At 45.2% G+C, this 14,839-nt stretch overlaps 1 protein-coding gene across 2 annotated transcripts in view; it reads left to right on the top strand.

Moving 5' to 3' along the window:
• ROR2 (receptor tyrosine kinase like orphan receptor 2) overlaps positions 1 to 14,839 on the top strand; it is a 78,024-nt gene that overhangs the window by 47,241 nt on the left and 15,944 nt on the right. For both annotated transcript variants that reach the window (XR_006210571.1, XM_042964492.1), the window contains exons 3-4: positions 1,529 to 1,816; positions 2,670 to 2,700. Coding sequence is in view for 1 of the 2 variants with exons in the window: in XM_042964492.1 (XP_042820426.1) it covers positions 1,529 to 1,816; positions 2,670 to 2,700 (319 nt within the window). In the remaining variant the exon portion in view is untranslated. The remainder of the gene's footprint in view (positions 1 to 1,528; positions 1,817 to 2,669; positions 2,701 to 14,839) is intronic.

Genomic DNA, 14,839 nt, shown 5'->3' with positions numbered 1-14,839 from the left:
TCATCTCATGATTGACCGTCTTGTCTGTCGAGCCTTAGTTTTGTTTTTTTTTTACGTGTTGACGGAATTTAGCAGTGCACGTCCATCTCGAGTAATCTCTCAGTTCCTGACCCACACCAGGCACATACACGCACACACACACACACGCACACACACACACACACACACCTGTCCTCTGCCATCTGTTTCACTTCCTCTTGTTCACCAGCTGAGAATCCCGCCCCTGGATGGGTTGAGCCCAACTGTCCAGCCCCACTCGTGCTGCACCCCGGGCACTGTCAGGCCTGCTCTCGCTCCCGCGTGGGGCTGTGCCCGGGTCCCCTGCTCCTGCCCGGGGTGCCGTGGGACAGAGCCTTCGGCAGCACTCGGCCTAGACACCTTTGTTCTGTCCCGGCCAGGGATTAGCTCATTTTTCAGTGTGTGTCTGTTTTGTGATGGATTTTTCCTCATCGAAGCTTTGAGGTGCTGTGGCCAGAAGGGGGATGGCCTTTCCGAGTGCAATTACATCATGAGTCCCCGAGGTTGGATTAAGATCTAGGGTTTGCAGAGAGAAACACAGCTGATCTTCATTTTCGGGTTCCGTATTTTCGAGTTCACCCACTGCCTAACGTGTACGTGTAACCCCAGATCAGTACTCCTGGTGCACTGGGGGCATTTAGGCGTGCCCAGAGCCGTGAACATTTAGAGTTTCCCGATGCACACGTTCCTAGCTGAGGCCCAAGAAGGCAACACCCGTCTAATTGTCCCAGCTTATACTGTAAACAAGGGTACTTTTTGGAGTCTATATAGTCTTTTTTTTTCCTGCACTTTTGTGCTTTGTTTTGGTGATTTCGCAGCTTAGTTTTTTTAAACGTTTATTCATTTTAAGAGAGAGAGAGAGAGAGAGAGAGAGAGAGCAAGTAGGGGAGGGGCAGAGAGGGAGGGAGCCACAGAATCCGAAGCAGGCTCCAGGCTCTGAGCTGTCAGCACAGAGCCCGACGTGTGGCTCGAACCCATGAACTGTGAGATCATGACCTGAGCCGAAACAGGACGCTCAACCGACTGAGCCACCCAGGCACCCTGGTGATTTTGCAGTTCAAAATCCCCCCGGGGACAGTGCTGAAGGGCGGCCTAGCGTTCCTAAACACCAGAAGGCTGTGATGTGCCTCGTGGTAGGAAACCACGTGTTAGATAAGCTTCTTTCAGGCATGAGTTAACAGCAGCGTCAGCCGTGGGCTCGATGTCAGTGAATCAACAATATGTGTTATTAAGGCGTCTTTAAGCGGAAACACACAGAAAATGAGGTTATGCCACGATTGATGAAAATACTGTGATCAGAGGCCCGAAGGAACCTGACGCTGTATTTCCCCGGGAGCGGTGGTTCAGTGTTTGCTGATGCATGTCTCTCAGAACATTCTAGAATGTAATCCCCACCAGTGACAGGAACGGACTGTATTCATGAGAGAAAATGGAAGGCTTCCTCGCAGGCAGCCCTTTCTTCCAGCCCTCGCTCAGCTTTGCTGTTTTGTGACCGCTCTCTCCCCTGCAGGCTACTTTCTGAATTTTCTGGAGCCGGTGAACAACATCACCATAGTGCAAGGCCAGACGGCCATCCTGCACTGCAAGGTGGCCGGAAACCCACCCCCCACCGTGCGGTGGCTGAAGAACGATGCCCCGGTCGTGCAGGAGCCGAGGCGTGTCATCATCCGCAAGACGGAGTACGGTTCTCGGCTTCGCATCCAAGATCTGGACACGACAGACACGGGCTACTACCAGTGCGTGGCCACCAACGGGGTGAAGACCATTACCGCCACCGGCGTCCTGTTCGTGCGGCTGGGTGAGTCGGGGCGGCCCAGGCGTGTGGTTATCAGCCAGCGGCGCTCGCAGCCACGGAGCAGGAGATTGCTTTGCAGCCTGAAACCGAACACGCACGAGCCAGCAGAGAGGAAATCCATAAAACCATTCCCCCGGGGCCTTTCCCATTGTGCACGAGGTCCCGGCTTAACCTGTTAGCCATTTACTAGTCGTAAAGGAAAACAGACACAGATGGAGTGGTCTGTAAACCTGGAGTGCAGAAAATAACCCCAGACACAAAGGTGAGCGTCGAGGCGTAGGGGGAAGGCCGTGCGCCGGGTGGGGGAGGCCGGCCTCGCGCACCGAGATGGGGACACGGACACCCGCAGAAGCCCGGGCCCAGCTGAGAGGCAGAAGCCAGAGCGGAGCGCATTGATGGTTCCACACACTTGTGCCCGTCCGAGGTGGGGGGGGGGAAATCACACGACCGGAGGGGACGCTTCCTCTCTCATCCCAGTTGTGAGATGGTCCCCACAGTGCCCCAGCCCTGTCACACAGGCTCCAGACCATCTGGACCCCTGTTAGTAACCAGATCTTGTGAGTCAAGGTTGGATGAGCTGAGAGAGAGAGAGACAGAGAGAGGGAAGACAGCAAAAACCCCAAAAATCCCTCTAGACGTTTCTGCACACACAGAGAGCGTCTCTTCCATATTTTGTGGTTTTTCATCGTCCCTGCCGTATAATCTTGGGCAGCAGCAAAGCCTGGGGCCCGAGGACGGCTCACCACAAATGAGTGCATTGGGCTGTGGCTGCCTTTACCATTGGCTGGTTTGGAAAAAAGTTTTATTCCAAATTATAAAGCATTAATAGCCTATCTTTTTTTTTTTTCCTTTTTAGGTCCAACACACAGCCCAAATCATAACTTTCAGTAAGTATCTGTTTTCCTCGAACCATTTTCTCATTCCCTGAGGGTTTCCGTTATGTAAGAATCCGGGTTTTTCAATCCAGCAAGCACATGTCTTTGCCGAATTTGCTGGACGCTGGCTGGACTTCACACAGGGATGGCGACGTCCTGGCCTCGGGCCGGAACACTTCTGTTTTCCATGGCTCAGGGTGAGGGAGGAATGTCTCAGAGCAACGGTTGCTCGTTCCTTTCCGTGACCGTGACCCTACAAGGCTGGAGGGCGTGTGTGGGAGTACAGGCCAGGTTGCTGGGGCCACCCAGGACCCAGGCGTCCCGAGCACATTGGGAAACGGGGAGGCCGTTCCCACGGAAATCCCAGCACTGCCCCCAACCGCGTCACCTGCTGTGGTGTTCGATGCGTGTGGCCATCGTCCGGGGCACAGCTGTGAGTCTTTGGAGAAGATGTCTGCGATTTCAAAGTGATTTCAAAAATATTGAAATTATTTTTTTATACTTGTAAACTTTATATAAACATTCTATAACGCAAACAGACACTATCGGGAAATAAGATACAAAATATAATTTATATGTAATCATAATGTAATTCTTAAACATGTAAATATCAACTATAGTCACATTTTATATAAAAATTTCAGCAATATTTTTGCATTTATTTTTTTCTCATTTTTAATTAAGGATCCATTTTAATTAAGGATGCATTTAATGAAGGATCAACCATTCGGACCATTCTGGTCCAGTGAAAGTTTCCCCGGCCCCCAGGATCATCTCTCCCACTGGGTGGGTGCCAGATAAGGCCTCTCCGAGCATTTAGCACACGCGTGTATCTGGAGAGTGGCTTCCTCTGGCTGCTGTGCACTTTTTTACCTAAAGGATATCACATTGGACATGTTTGATGCCCAGGACGTCAGTATATTTTAAACTTCCCGGGTTGTCCTTCTCCCTCTCTCTGTCCCGGGAGAAGCGTGTGATATTCCCCCAGTGATGAGAATTTCCCTTGACCCACATCCACCGCGGCCTCCCTGTGTGTGTCCCGAGGCTGGCTGGTGTTTCTCTGGGGGACATTCTGAAGCGTAGACACGCAGGGGCCCAGGATCACCTTTGATCGGTGATCTTGCCGAGTAGGTGTGCGCGGGTTCCTTCCCTGCCACGAAGGGAGGACCCGTTTCTCCCTAACTTCCAAGGTGATTCCCATAAATCTCTTCGTTGTTGCTACCCTGAAGGAGGAAGACTGGTATCGACCACTTTATTTTCCCTGTCACCAGTGAGGTTTGCTCGCTGTTTCTGGACACTCATGTTTCCACTCTGTCACCTGTCTCCCTGTCTTTGGCCACTGCCCTCACATTGTTCCTTCGTGATTTTTAGTTGATCACATAGAAATTAAAATTTTTCTGTCACTTATCAGTAGTCACCAGTAATTTTAAGGTGTTTGTATCAGGTCTTAAAGAACACCCCAATTTCCTTGAAGAATTCCGATGGTGTTTTTGATTGGAATTACAATGAACTGTAGGATAAAGTTGGTGGAAATTAACATCTAAATTGAATTGTTGTGTCAAGGACCATTTTCTTCATGCTTTGAGACGCTCTTTTCTTCCCTGACATTTTATTAGGAAAAATTTCAAGCATATGGAAAAGCAGAAAGGATCTGACGATGAACATGGGATCCATATACCCACCAACCAGACCCTGCCGTTTACATACACTTCACTGTGCTAACCTTATCACCCGTCTCTCCACCATCAATCCATCTTATTTGTTTAATGTGTTTCATGATCAGTTATAGGTATTTGTGTATCTGTACTGAAATATTGCAGCGGGGAAATCATTGACAAGAGTTCAGTGACTGTGTCCTAGTCTTGTTTCTTCTTGTGGAGTTAAAACTTACGGGGCGCCTGGGTGGCTCAGTCGGTTAAGCGTCCGACTTCAGCCCTCGGTTTGTGAGTTCGAGCCCCGTGTCAGGCTCTGTGCTGACGGCTCAGAACCTGGAGCCTGCTTCAGATTCTGTGTCTCCCCCCTCTCTCTCTCTCTGACCCTTCTCCACTCACACTCTGTCTCTGTCTGTCTCTCTCTTGAGAATAAATAGACATTAAAAAAAAAAACACTTACATACAATGAAACACGCAGATCTTAAGTATCCCATTAATAAGGTCCAGCGAATGCCAAAAAATCTCTGCGGTGCAAACCCCATGTCCAGGCACAGAACATTCCTATCACTCTAGAAAGTTCCATCATGCAGCTTCTTAGGCAACTCACTTCCTCCTCGGGCAACCACTGTTCTGTTTTGTTTTGTTTTGTTTTGTTCTTTTTTCTACCATGGACTTGTTTTATGCGTTCTGGAGCTTCATAGAAATGAAATCCTACAGCACATAGCCACTTAAGGCTGGCTTCTTTCACTTAGCATAACGTTTTTGAGATTTATTTGTGCTGTGCCTGTATCAATAGACCACTGCTTTTTTTTTTTTTTTTTTTTTTTTTTTTTTTTTTGCTGAAGAATGTTCCACAGTATAACCATACTGGTTGGTTTACCCACTCTTCTGTTGATGGATGCCTACGTAGTTTGCATCTTTTGACTATTTGGAGAAAGGTCCTAAGGATAGTCTCATCCACGTTTTGGTGGACATACATTTTAATTTGTGTTAGGTGAATACCTGGGAGGAGTGTGGCTCACAGGGTATTTGTGTGCTGAGTTTTGTAAGAAATACCAGACTTCTCCTTACAAGAAGAGAAAGACGCATCAGAACTCTCTCTCTCTGCCGTGTGAGGACACAACGACAAGGCGGCCATCTGCAAGCCAGGGGCTGAAGAGGCCAGCACTTTGATACTGAACTTGTCAGCCTCCGGAACTATGAGAAGTCAGGTTACCCCATCTGGGCCATTTGTCACAGCAGCCTAAGCTGACACATACATCCGCCTTACTCCCGGACCGTGTCTTTTCGATCTCCTGGCCATTGTCTTTTTATTCTTCCATCCGGATTTTTGTCAGTTTGTGTTTTATGAGAGTTGCATAGAAATCCAGTTTTTGCTGTTACTTTTTCAGACACAGAGGTGACTGTGTAGTTTCTCTCCTTTGAACATACTATGTTGCATAGTAGAACTCCTTGAGTTGGGGAGCTTTACAGTTCTAGCCTGAAATCCCTCAGTCGGGGGGAGTTATTCTTTCAGGAGACTGCTGAATTGATCTGCTGCGTTGTGGTGGCAGATGACTTTCTGTAATCGGGCACCTGGTGGTCGGGGGTACCCACGCTTGACCATGATCACGGGTCTCTAGACTAACCTCCGCCTCCTTGTGGCATCTCTGGAAGTTAACCAAAACTAAGACAGAAAGAGGGGGAAATCAGTGGGCTTAAGCCAGATGTGTCCACACGTTCTCCATTTTCGTCCCTGGAGTGTCACCCACTCTTCCCACCTGTGACTCCTCTCTTGGGCCATTTCCCAAGGCTCTTTCCTTGTTGGACAAGCGGGGTGCTGGGGCCTTCAAGTGGGGAGCTGAGCAGTGAGTAATAGCGGAGCTTTGGCCGATCCCCGAGTGCCGCGGGTCAGCGTTGGGACGTGCTGCTGTCCGGAAACACGAGCAGGGACGGCCGCAGTGACTCCCATCCAAGGTCACGCCCCCAGCTGCTGCCCGCATGCACCCACACGCCCAGACTCTGGAGGTTCGCCGGACAGCGGTTCATGTGTGTCGGGGGAGGTAGAGGGATTTACTACCGTTAAAACATTGCTCTTCCTTTCATCTTTTTGGAGGGAGGGTGTGGAGGGTGTGTATATGGGGAACAAAGCCTTTCAGAACAGGCTGTTAGCCCACAGACGCAGGTTCAAAGACAGGGTTATTATAGCTTACTCAGGTAGCAGCCTGGGGAACGTGAGGGGATTAATGCAACACTTGCGTGTCTCACGTTTCATATGTGGGTTTCATTTTTATCTGCTCTCTTAAATAAAAGTGGCTCGTGTTCATGACTACAGACCCATACGCACACCACGGGGTAGCCCGGTGGCATGGCCGCACAGTGGCGGGGTGGCCCCCGAAACCTGCACGTGAGAGCTTCTGTGTTTCCTGCGTTGCTGTCCCGGGCCGAGTTCGTGGGCCACAAAGTGTGTGCACGCATAATGGGCTTCAACAAACACTGCTTAATGGAAGATGTGTTGTTGTTCTGGACAAATACAACTTACGTTCGTTATTGGCCCCTGGGAAACCGTCTTCCTTGGGGCTGCGTCCTGAGCCCCTTTATTTTCTTACTTCGCAAACTGCAGGTGGCTCTGAGGCTTCGGCTACTCACCACCCAAATGCTCGTGGCCCCGGAATCCCCACTTCCAGACCCCCAACCTCAGCCATGGGCATCTCCAGGCGGGTGACTCAGAGGCACCCCACGGTTGGCGTGTCTAAACAGAACTCGGCTGTCTGCTCCCTCCAACTGCTTCCACTGGTATTTTTAGGGAACTGTCATAACTGAGTTCAAACTTTATCCTAATTACGGGAAAATAGCACTATGAAAAAAACACAAGACCTGAGACTGCCAAGCCAGTGATTAAAAATGACTTCAGGAGAAACCAAGCTGCCTTAACCGTCGGTAAGTAAACTAGCTCAGGCAGAAGGCTGACGCAGAGCATTTGATGTTAAAGCCATTAAACCACCGACCTAATCAAACTGAGTTGTTGGGAGGAGAGAAGCCAGCCTGATTTGTTTTTTTTTTTTTTCCTCCGTGACTTCTCATTAATGATAGGTTCCATTTCTTGGAAAATGTAACTCCTGGAATCCCACAGCGCGGAACTTGAATAAAAGATAGAAAGGTAGTTCATTTTAAGAGTGTACGATGTGGGTAACGAGTGACTGAAGAGATCATCGTGGGTAAAGTAGTTAGAGAACGCACACACTCTCCTTCATTCAGACCACGCAGGCGACACAGACGAAGACGTTTGCGCTTTAGCGGCAACGAGAGTATTAGCGCTGGACGTGTAGTAACACATTTAATGCTCCCACTTAGTCTTTTGTTTTCACTTAAGCCCATGCATTAGCTGGTATGCCCTATGATGCGTGGATGAATGGTTTTTACACACCGACCTCCAAAGTCATCCAAGGAAATACCAACCTTCCAAGGTTTGCCCGGGAGGGGCCGGCCCCGTGAACACAGTAGAGGAGAATTACACTTCTCGGTAAACCGGTAACGCCAGAGCCGCCGTCTCTCTGCCTCTGGACGCCGTGTGTGATCCTGGCCTTAGAGAGGGCCACGGCAGAAGTGAGTATTTCTAAGAGGTGCTGCAGACTTGAGTTTGTATGACATGAATGACAACGAAGGAAACAGACAAACGCTAAAAATTCCTGCCATGGGGTGCTTACATCCTCTGGGGAGACCCTTGGGTCTGGCTTCTTTCATGGAATGTAATATCCGAATGATTGTTCCTGTGGTTTATTCCTGTTTATTGGTGATAACTATTCTGTTTTATGAAGATACTACAATACGTTTATTCACCTGTTGATGGAAGTTTGGGTTCCACTTCGGGGCAGTTACAGTTAAGGCTGCTATGAACGTTCGTGTTCGAGTATTTTTGTGAGCATGTTTTCATCTCCCTAGAATGCATCCTGGCCGTGCGATTACTGGGTCAGATGATAATGTGTACCTAAGGCATAAGAAATCGCCAGACTCTTCCCCAGAGTGGTCTTTCCATTTTCACACTGCCACCAGCAGTGTGTGAACGTTCCAATTATTCCACGTCCACGCCAACGTGTGGCCTCGTACGATTTTAGCCATTCATCATCTTGTGTTGTAATGATTCACGATGGTTTAACTTACATTTTCCCATCACCAAAAGCGGGCCGTCTTTTCAGGCCACACTTTTGTGAAGTGTCTGTTAGGCTTTTGTCCAGTTTTACTGTGGTATCTTCCTATTTAGGTATAGGAGTTCTTTATATATTCTGTATATGATTCCTTTGTCAAATATGTAAAATGTCTTCTCCCAGTCTGTGGTTTGCTTTTTTATTTTTGTAGTGCTGTCTTTTGATGAGCAGGAAGATTTAATTCTGGTAAGTCTGTCATTTTTTTTTTTCTTTTATGCGTCGTGTCTGAGAAATCTTTGCCTTTCCTTGTCTCAATACTATAAAGACATTCTCCTGTGTTTTCTTCTATAAATGCTATGGTTTTAGCTTTTATGGTTAGGTCTGTGATCTATCTCAAAAGCAATTTTTGTGTACAGTAAGAGTTATGGGTTCAGGTTTATTTTTTCCGTACAAATACCCAGTTCTTCCAGTATTGTTTTTGAAACGATTGTATGGTCCTCCTCAAATGCCTTAGTGCCTTTATTGAAAATCAGTTGACCACAGGTGAGCGTCTATTTTGAGATTCTGTATCGCGTCCTGTTGCCCTGTCCTTATATCCCAACGTGACATTGTCTCGACAGTTGCAACGCGGTAAGTCATACAATCAGATGGTGTAAATGCACCCTCATTCTTCCTCTCTTTCATGATTGTTGTGGCCATTCTAGTACCTTTGCATTTGCAAGTAAATTCTAGAACCAGTTTGTCAATTTCTACAAAAGTATGTGCTGGGATTTTTTTTTTTTTAACTTTTCATTTTGAAATAACTTCAAATGAACAGAAAAGTTCCACAAAGAGTAATACGTAGTCCCAGATCTCTTTCCCCAGGCTTATCCCTTCTCATTTGATTTATCACTTGCCCGTGCATGTTTGTAAGTGTTACTTTTCCTGGGCCAGTTGAGAAGTGGTTGCATTCATCACACCCTTTTCCCCTTAATACTTCTGTGCGTGTTTCCTAAGATCAACCGTATTTCCTTACAGAACAACAGCTTCAAATTCAGAGTGTATGTCAGATTGGCATCACTCTCCAGTTGCCTTCATGGCCTCAGTGATTCTGTGGAGACCCCCTCCCTGGGACAGAATGCCCCCTATATTGCTTTAGTGAGGAACAGTTCCTCAGCCTTTCACGACATCGAAATGTTTGACACGTGCAAGGCAGTTATTGTACAGAACGTCCCTGGATTGGGATTTGCCTGATGTTTATGATGTGATGACTATGATGTTAGTTTCTGGCCATGCATTTTTTACTTAAAAGCGGATCGAGTGATGTTTCCTTTTCAGGGTCTTGTATCTGGAGGTACATGATGTCAGTCTGCCCCTTACTGGTGCTGTAATTGTGCCCACTCAGTTCTTTTCTTTTTTTAAAAAAATTTCTCATGATAGAGTTATTTTTCACTGCATAAGTGAAACTAATTTGTAAGAAAATCCTGCTAGGATTTCGATGGGTGGGATTGCACGTTGGGAGAATTGACTCCTTAATGCCATTGAATGGTCCACCCTGTGGATATGGTAGATATTTCTATTTCTGTCCCTTTTCTTTCTCTCTACAGTGCTTTGAAGTTTTAAGTGTGGAGGTCTTCTATGTATTTTATTAGGTTTTACTCCTAAATATCTCACCATTTTAAAGTGTATAATCCAATGATGCTAAGTACATTCACACTCTTATGTGGCTGTCTGTCCTCACCATCCATTTTCAGAACTTTTTCATCTTTCCAAACTGAAACTCTGTATCCATTAAACAATGGCACCCAATTTTCCCTTCCCCCTAATTCTTAGCAACCACAATTCTACTTCCTGTCTCTATGAATCTGACTACTCTCTTGTGTGCTTTTAACACGATTGTAAATGACATTTTAAAAAACTTTCATTTGCTAATTGTTAAAAGTATAGGAAAACGATTGTATTGACTTAGTCCTACGGTTTTACTAAATCTGTACTAGTTTTAGTAGTTTAAATTTTTTTTTAATGTTTACTTTTCTTTGAGAGATAGAGAGAGTACAGGTGGGGGAGAGGTAGAGGGAGAGAGGGAGACACAGAATCCGAAGCAGGCTCCAGGCTCTGAGCTGTCAGCACAGAGCCCGATGCGGGGCTCAAACCCACGAACTGCGAGATCATGACCTGAGCCAAAGTCGGGTGCTTAACGCACTGAGCCACCCAGGCGCCCCTGTTTTTAGTAGTTTAAAAATATATTCCTCACAGGGGCACCTGGGTGGCTCAGTCGGTTGGGCGTCTCACTTCGGCTGAGGTCATGATCTCGCAATTCATGGGTTCGAGCCCCGCATCGGGCTCTGTGCTGACAGTTCAGAGCTTGGAGCCTGCTTCGGATTCTGTGTCTCCCTCTCTCTCTCTGCCCCTTCCCCGCTTGTGCACTCTCTCTCTCTCTCTCTAAAAAATGAATAAACGTTATAAAAATTAAAAAAATATATATATGTATACATATTACTTAGCATCTCCTATGTAAATTACGATATCAGCTGTGAGTGAAAGCAGTTTTATTTCTTTCTAATCTGTAAGTCATTTATCCAAATACCATTTACGTGTCTGTTTATCAGTGGATGGATGATTGATTGTCTCCTGATCATAATGGTTAAGATTTCCACAGCAATTTGGATAAAATTGGTAAGAACAGACAGGTTTGTCTTTTTTTGATGTCTGTGGGGAAAGTGTTCTGTATTTCCCCATTAAGTAGCATATTCACTGTAGGCTTCCGATAGATGCCCTTTTGATTAGATTAAGAAAGCGACTGTTGAGACTTTGGGTAATGAATGAGGGTTGACTTTTGTCAACTGCCCTTTCCCTATCAACCGAGATTATTCCATGGTTTCCCTCTTTGTCTCTGTGCTTTCGGTGACTGGTTTTGAAATGTTGAAATAACCTTGTATTCTTGGTTAGCGCAGTGCGTTCATTACCCAAGTCTCTGTTATCAAAAAGAGAATAAATAAAATATAAAAAATAAAAAACTTTGCTGGGTCCAATTTGTTTTGGTTTTGTGAAGCATGGTGCCCATTTGGTCAAGGGCATTTTGGTCTATAATGTCCTTGGGCATCCTTGTCAGGCATTAGTATCATTTTACCTTGTAAAGTAAATTAGGAAGTATCTTACTCCTTTATGTTCTGAAAGAGTTTGTGTAAAATTGCTGTTTCTTTCTTAAATGTTTAACAGAAGTCACCAGTTTCTATTGTTTGGGGCTGGGGTTTTAATCGTGGGGAGGTTTTTTAATTATAATTTCAAATTTCCTTAAGACGTTTAGGTCTATTCTGAGTTTTTATTTCCATTTCCATTAATTTTAGTGTATTGTGTTTTTCAAGGAGTTTGCCATATTTTTCTAAGTTATTGGATCTGTGTTCACATATTTGTTCATAATATTTCTTATTATCTTTTAACATCTTGTAGAGTCTTTAGTGATGCCCCCTTTAGCAATCATGATATCGGTAATGTGTGTTTTTCTCTTTTTCTTGATCAGTTTTTCTAGGTATGAGCAATTCCGTTACTTTGTTTGGAGAACCAACTTTTGGCTTTATTGATTTTTCTATTGTTTCTTTTCTATTTTATTAATTTCCGCTCTCATCGTTAGTATTTTCTAATTACTTCAGGCTTAACTTGGTATTCTTTTTCCAACTTGTTAAGATACAAAAGCTTGTCTACGCATTTAAAGCTATAAATTTCTCTTTAATTACTGTTTTAGCTGCATTTCACAATTTTTAGTAGCCTGTTTTCATTTTTCATATTTTATATTTTCATATTTCATTTAAAATCCCATTTAATTTTCCTGGGTTCCTGGGTGGCTCAGTCAGTTAAGCATCCCAACTCTTGATGTTGGCTCAGGTCAAGGTTTCGTGAACCATGAGATCGAGCCCAGCATCTGCACAGAGCCTGGATGGGATTCTGTCTCTCTCTCTGCCCCTCCCCCTCTTGTTCTCTCTAAATAAATAAATAAATAAATAAACTTTAAAAAATAAAATAAAATACCATTTAATTTTTCTTGTATTTTATTTTTTGAGCCCAAGGATTATTTAGAAATGGGCTCTTCAATTTTAAAATATTTGCAGAGTTTCTAAATAGGTTCTTGTTACTGATTTCTAATTTAACTCAACGTGATCTGAGATTTGTGGCTCTAGTTCTATTAACTTTATTGTGATTGATTTTACGGCAAGAATATGGTCGGTCTGGGTGAATGTGTCATGCGCACTGAAGCACCCATGCTGTCTCATTGAGTATATTGTTCTCCAAACGTCCATTAGGTCAAGGGGGGTGGCCAGCGTTTCCACCATTGTTTCTTCACTGATTTTTTTGTCTAGTTTGATTAACTACTGACAGGTGTTAATATTTCAACTATAATTGTGCATTTTTCTGTTTTGTCCTCTAGTCCTGTCACTTCTTGTTTATGTTTTGTTGTGTTGTTTTAGATGTTTATTTTGAGAGCGAGAGCGAGTGGGAGACAGAGAGAGAGAGAGAAGGAAAAAGCATGATCAGGGGAGGTGCAGAGAGAGAGAGAGAGAGAGAGCGAGAGAGAATCCCCAGCAGGCTCCACAGTGTCAGCAAAGGGCCCCACGCGGGACTCGATCTTATGAACCGTGAGATCATGACCTGAGCCGAAATCAAGAGTCAGATGCTTGAGCGGCTGAGCCCCCCAGGCATCCCTTGCTCATATATTTTGAAGCTCTGAAATTAGATGTATTCGTATTTATATCTTTTTGGTTAACAGACCCTTCTGTTTGAAAGATGTTTCTGCTGAGTGTGGAATTGCAGGTTCACGATTTATTTTCTGTGCTGGTGCGTGGAAGCTGTCACCCTGTTTTGTGTTGTTTCTGATGAGGGGCCAGCCATGATTTGTCGTGTTGCTCTGCCTCTATTTATCTTAGGTTTTGCGCAGGTTGACTGTGATGTGAGCAGGTGTGATTTCCTCGGTGTTATCCCACTCGCTCTTTGCTGACATTGCTTAGTCTGTTACTGTTTTTTTAATCAACTCTGGAAAAATGTTGGGGATTATTTCTTCAGACCTTTTTCCTGACCCCTTGCGTCTGTCTTCTCCTGGGGCTTGATGGCACATCAGTTAGACCCATTGTATTTGCCCCCAGCTCACTGAGGCTCTGGTTATTGTTTGTAAATCTTTTAGTCTGTCTCTGTTTCAGGTTGGAATTTTTTTTAAGTTTCTTTATTTATTCTGAGAGAAAGAGCGTGGTAAGGGCAGAGAGGGAGGGAGAGACAGAGACAGAGACAGAGACAGAGACAGAGACAGAGAGAGAATCCCCAAGCAGGCTCTGCACTGTCAGCACTGAGCCCAATATGGGGCTCGAACTCAAGAACCCATGAGATCATGACCTGAGCTGAAATCAGGAGTCAGATGCTTAACTGACTGAGGCCCTTCGGTTTGGAAATTTTCTGTCGACCTTTCAAACTTACCACTTTTTTTTTTCTGTTTTATCTAATCTGTTCATACCATCCAGTGAATCGTTTACTGGAGACTATATATTTCAGTTCTTCCACTTGATTATTTTACAGTGTCTGTGTCTTCTTTTTTTTTTTTTTTAATGTTTGTTTATTTTTGAGAGAGACAGAGACAGAATGTGAGTAGGTTAGGGGCAGAGAGAGAGGGAGACACAGAATCCGAAGCAGGCTCCAGGCTCTGAGCCGTCAGCACAGAGCCCGATGCGGGGCTCGAACTCACGAGCTGTGAGATCATGACCTGAGCCGCAGTCGGGCGCTCAACTGACTGAGCCACCCAGGCGCCCCAAGTGTCCGTGTCTTCTGAAACTACCTGTATCTTCATTACACTTTGCACTTTGTTCCATGCACTGTTTACCGCACTTAGAGCTCCTTAAAGCCCTGGTCTGCCAAGTCTAACATCTGGATCGTCCTTGGGTTTGTTTCTCTTGACCCTGGGTTATAAGCTTTCCTGTTTCTCCACATGTTTGGTTATTTTTCTTTGTATACCAGACATTGTAGTTTGTACTCTAGATTTTGTTACCTTCCTCTGAAGAGTGTTTTGTTACTGCAGCCTATTAGGTTGCTGTCGGGTCACCTGAAACTTAGGGAGTTTCAGGCTTTGTTAAAGCGATTTATCTCCATTTATTCTTCGTGCTTTTGCTCTTTCCTGCTCTCCCCCCGTTCCACTATGCCGGAGAGATAGCCTCCTCTGCTTCACTCTATCAGACAGCCCATTTAATGCAGGCTGACCCTTTCATAATAAGAACAACAATTATGAAAACGGTGTTACCACAATTTTAGCAAAAAACTGTTTGGGGGGGAAGTTACCTTCCTACATAATGTGTAACTACATTGGAATTTTGACACTGATTACCTTTCAATTTCAAGGGAGCCTACTTCCCTTTAAAGGTC

This window comes from Panthera tigris, chromosome D4 (genome assembly GCF_018350195.1).
Source record: "Panthera tigris isolate Pti1 chromosome D4, P.tigris_Pti1_mat1.1, whole genome shotgun sequence".
Lineage (NCBI taxonomy): Eukaryota > Metazoa > Chordata > Mammalia > Carnivora > Felidae > Panthera > Panthera tigris.
This window is presented reverse-complemented; position numbering and strand designations above follow the sequence as displayed.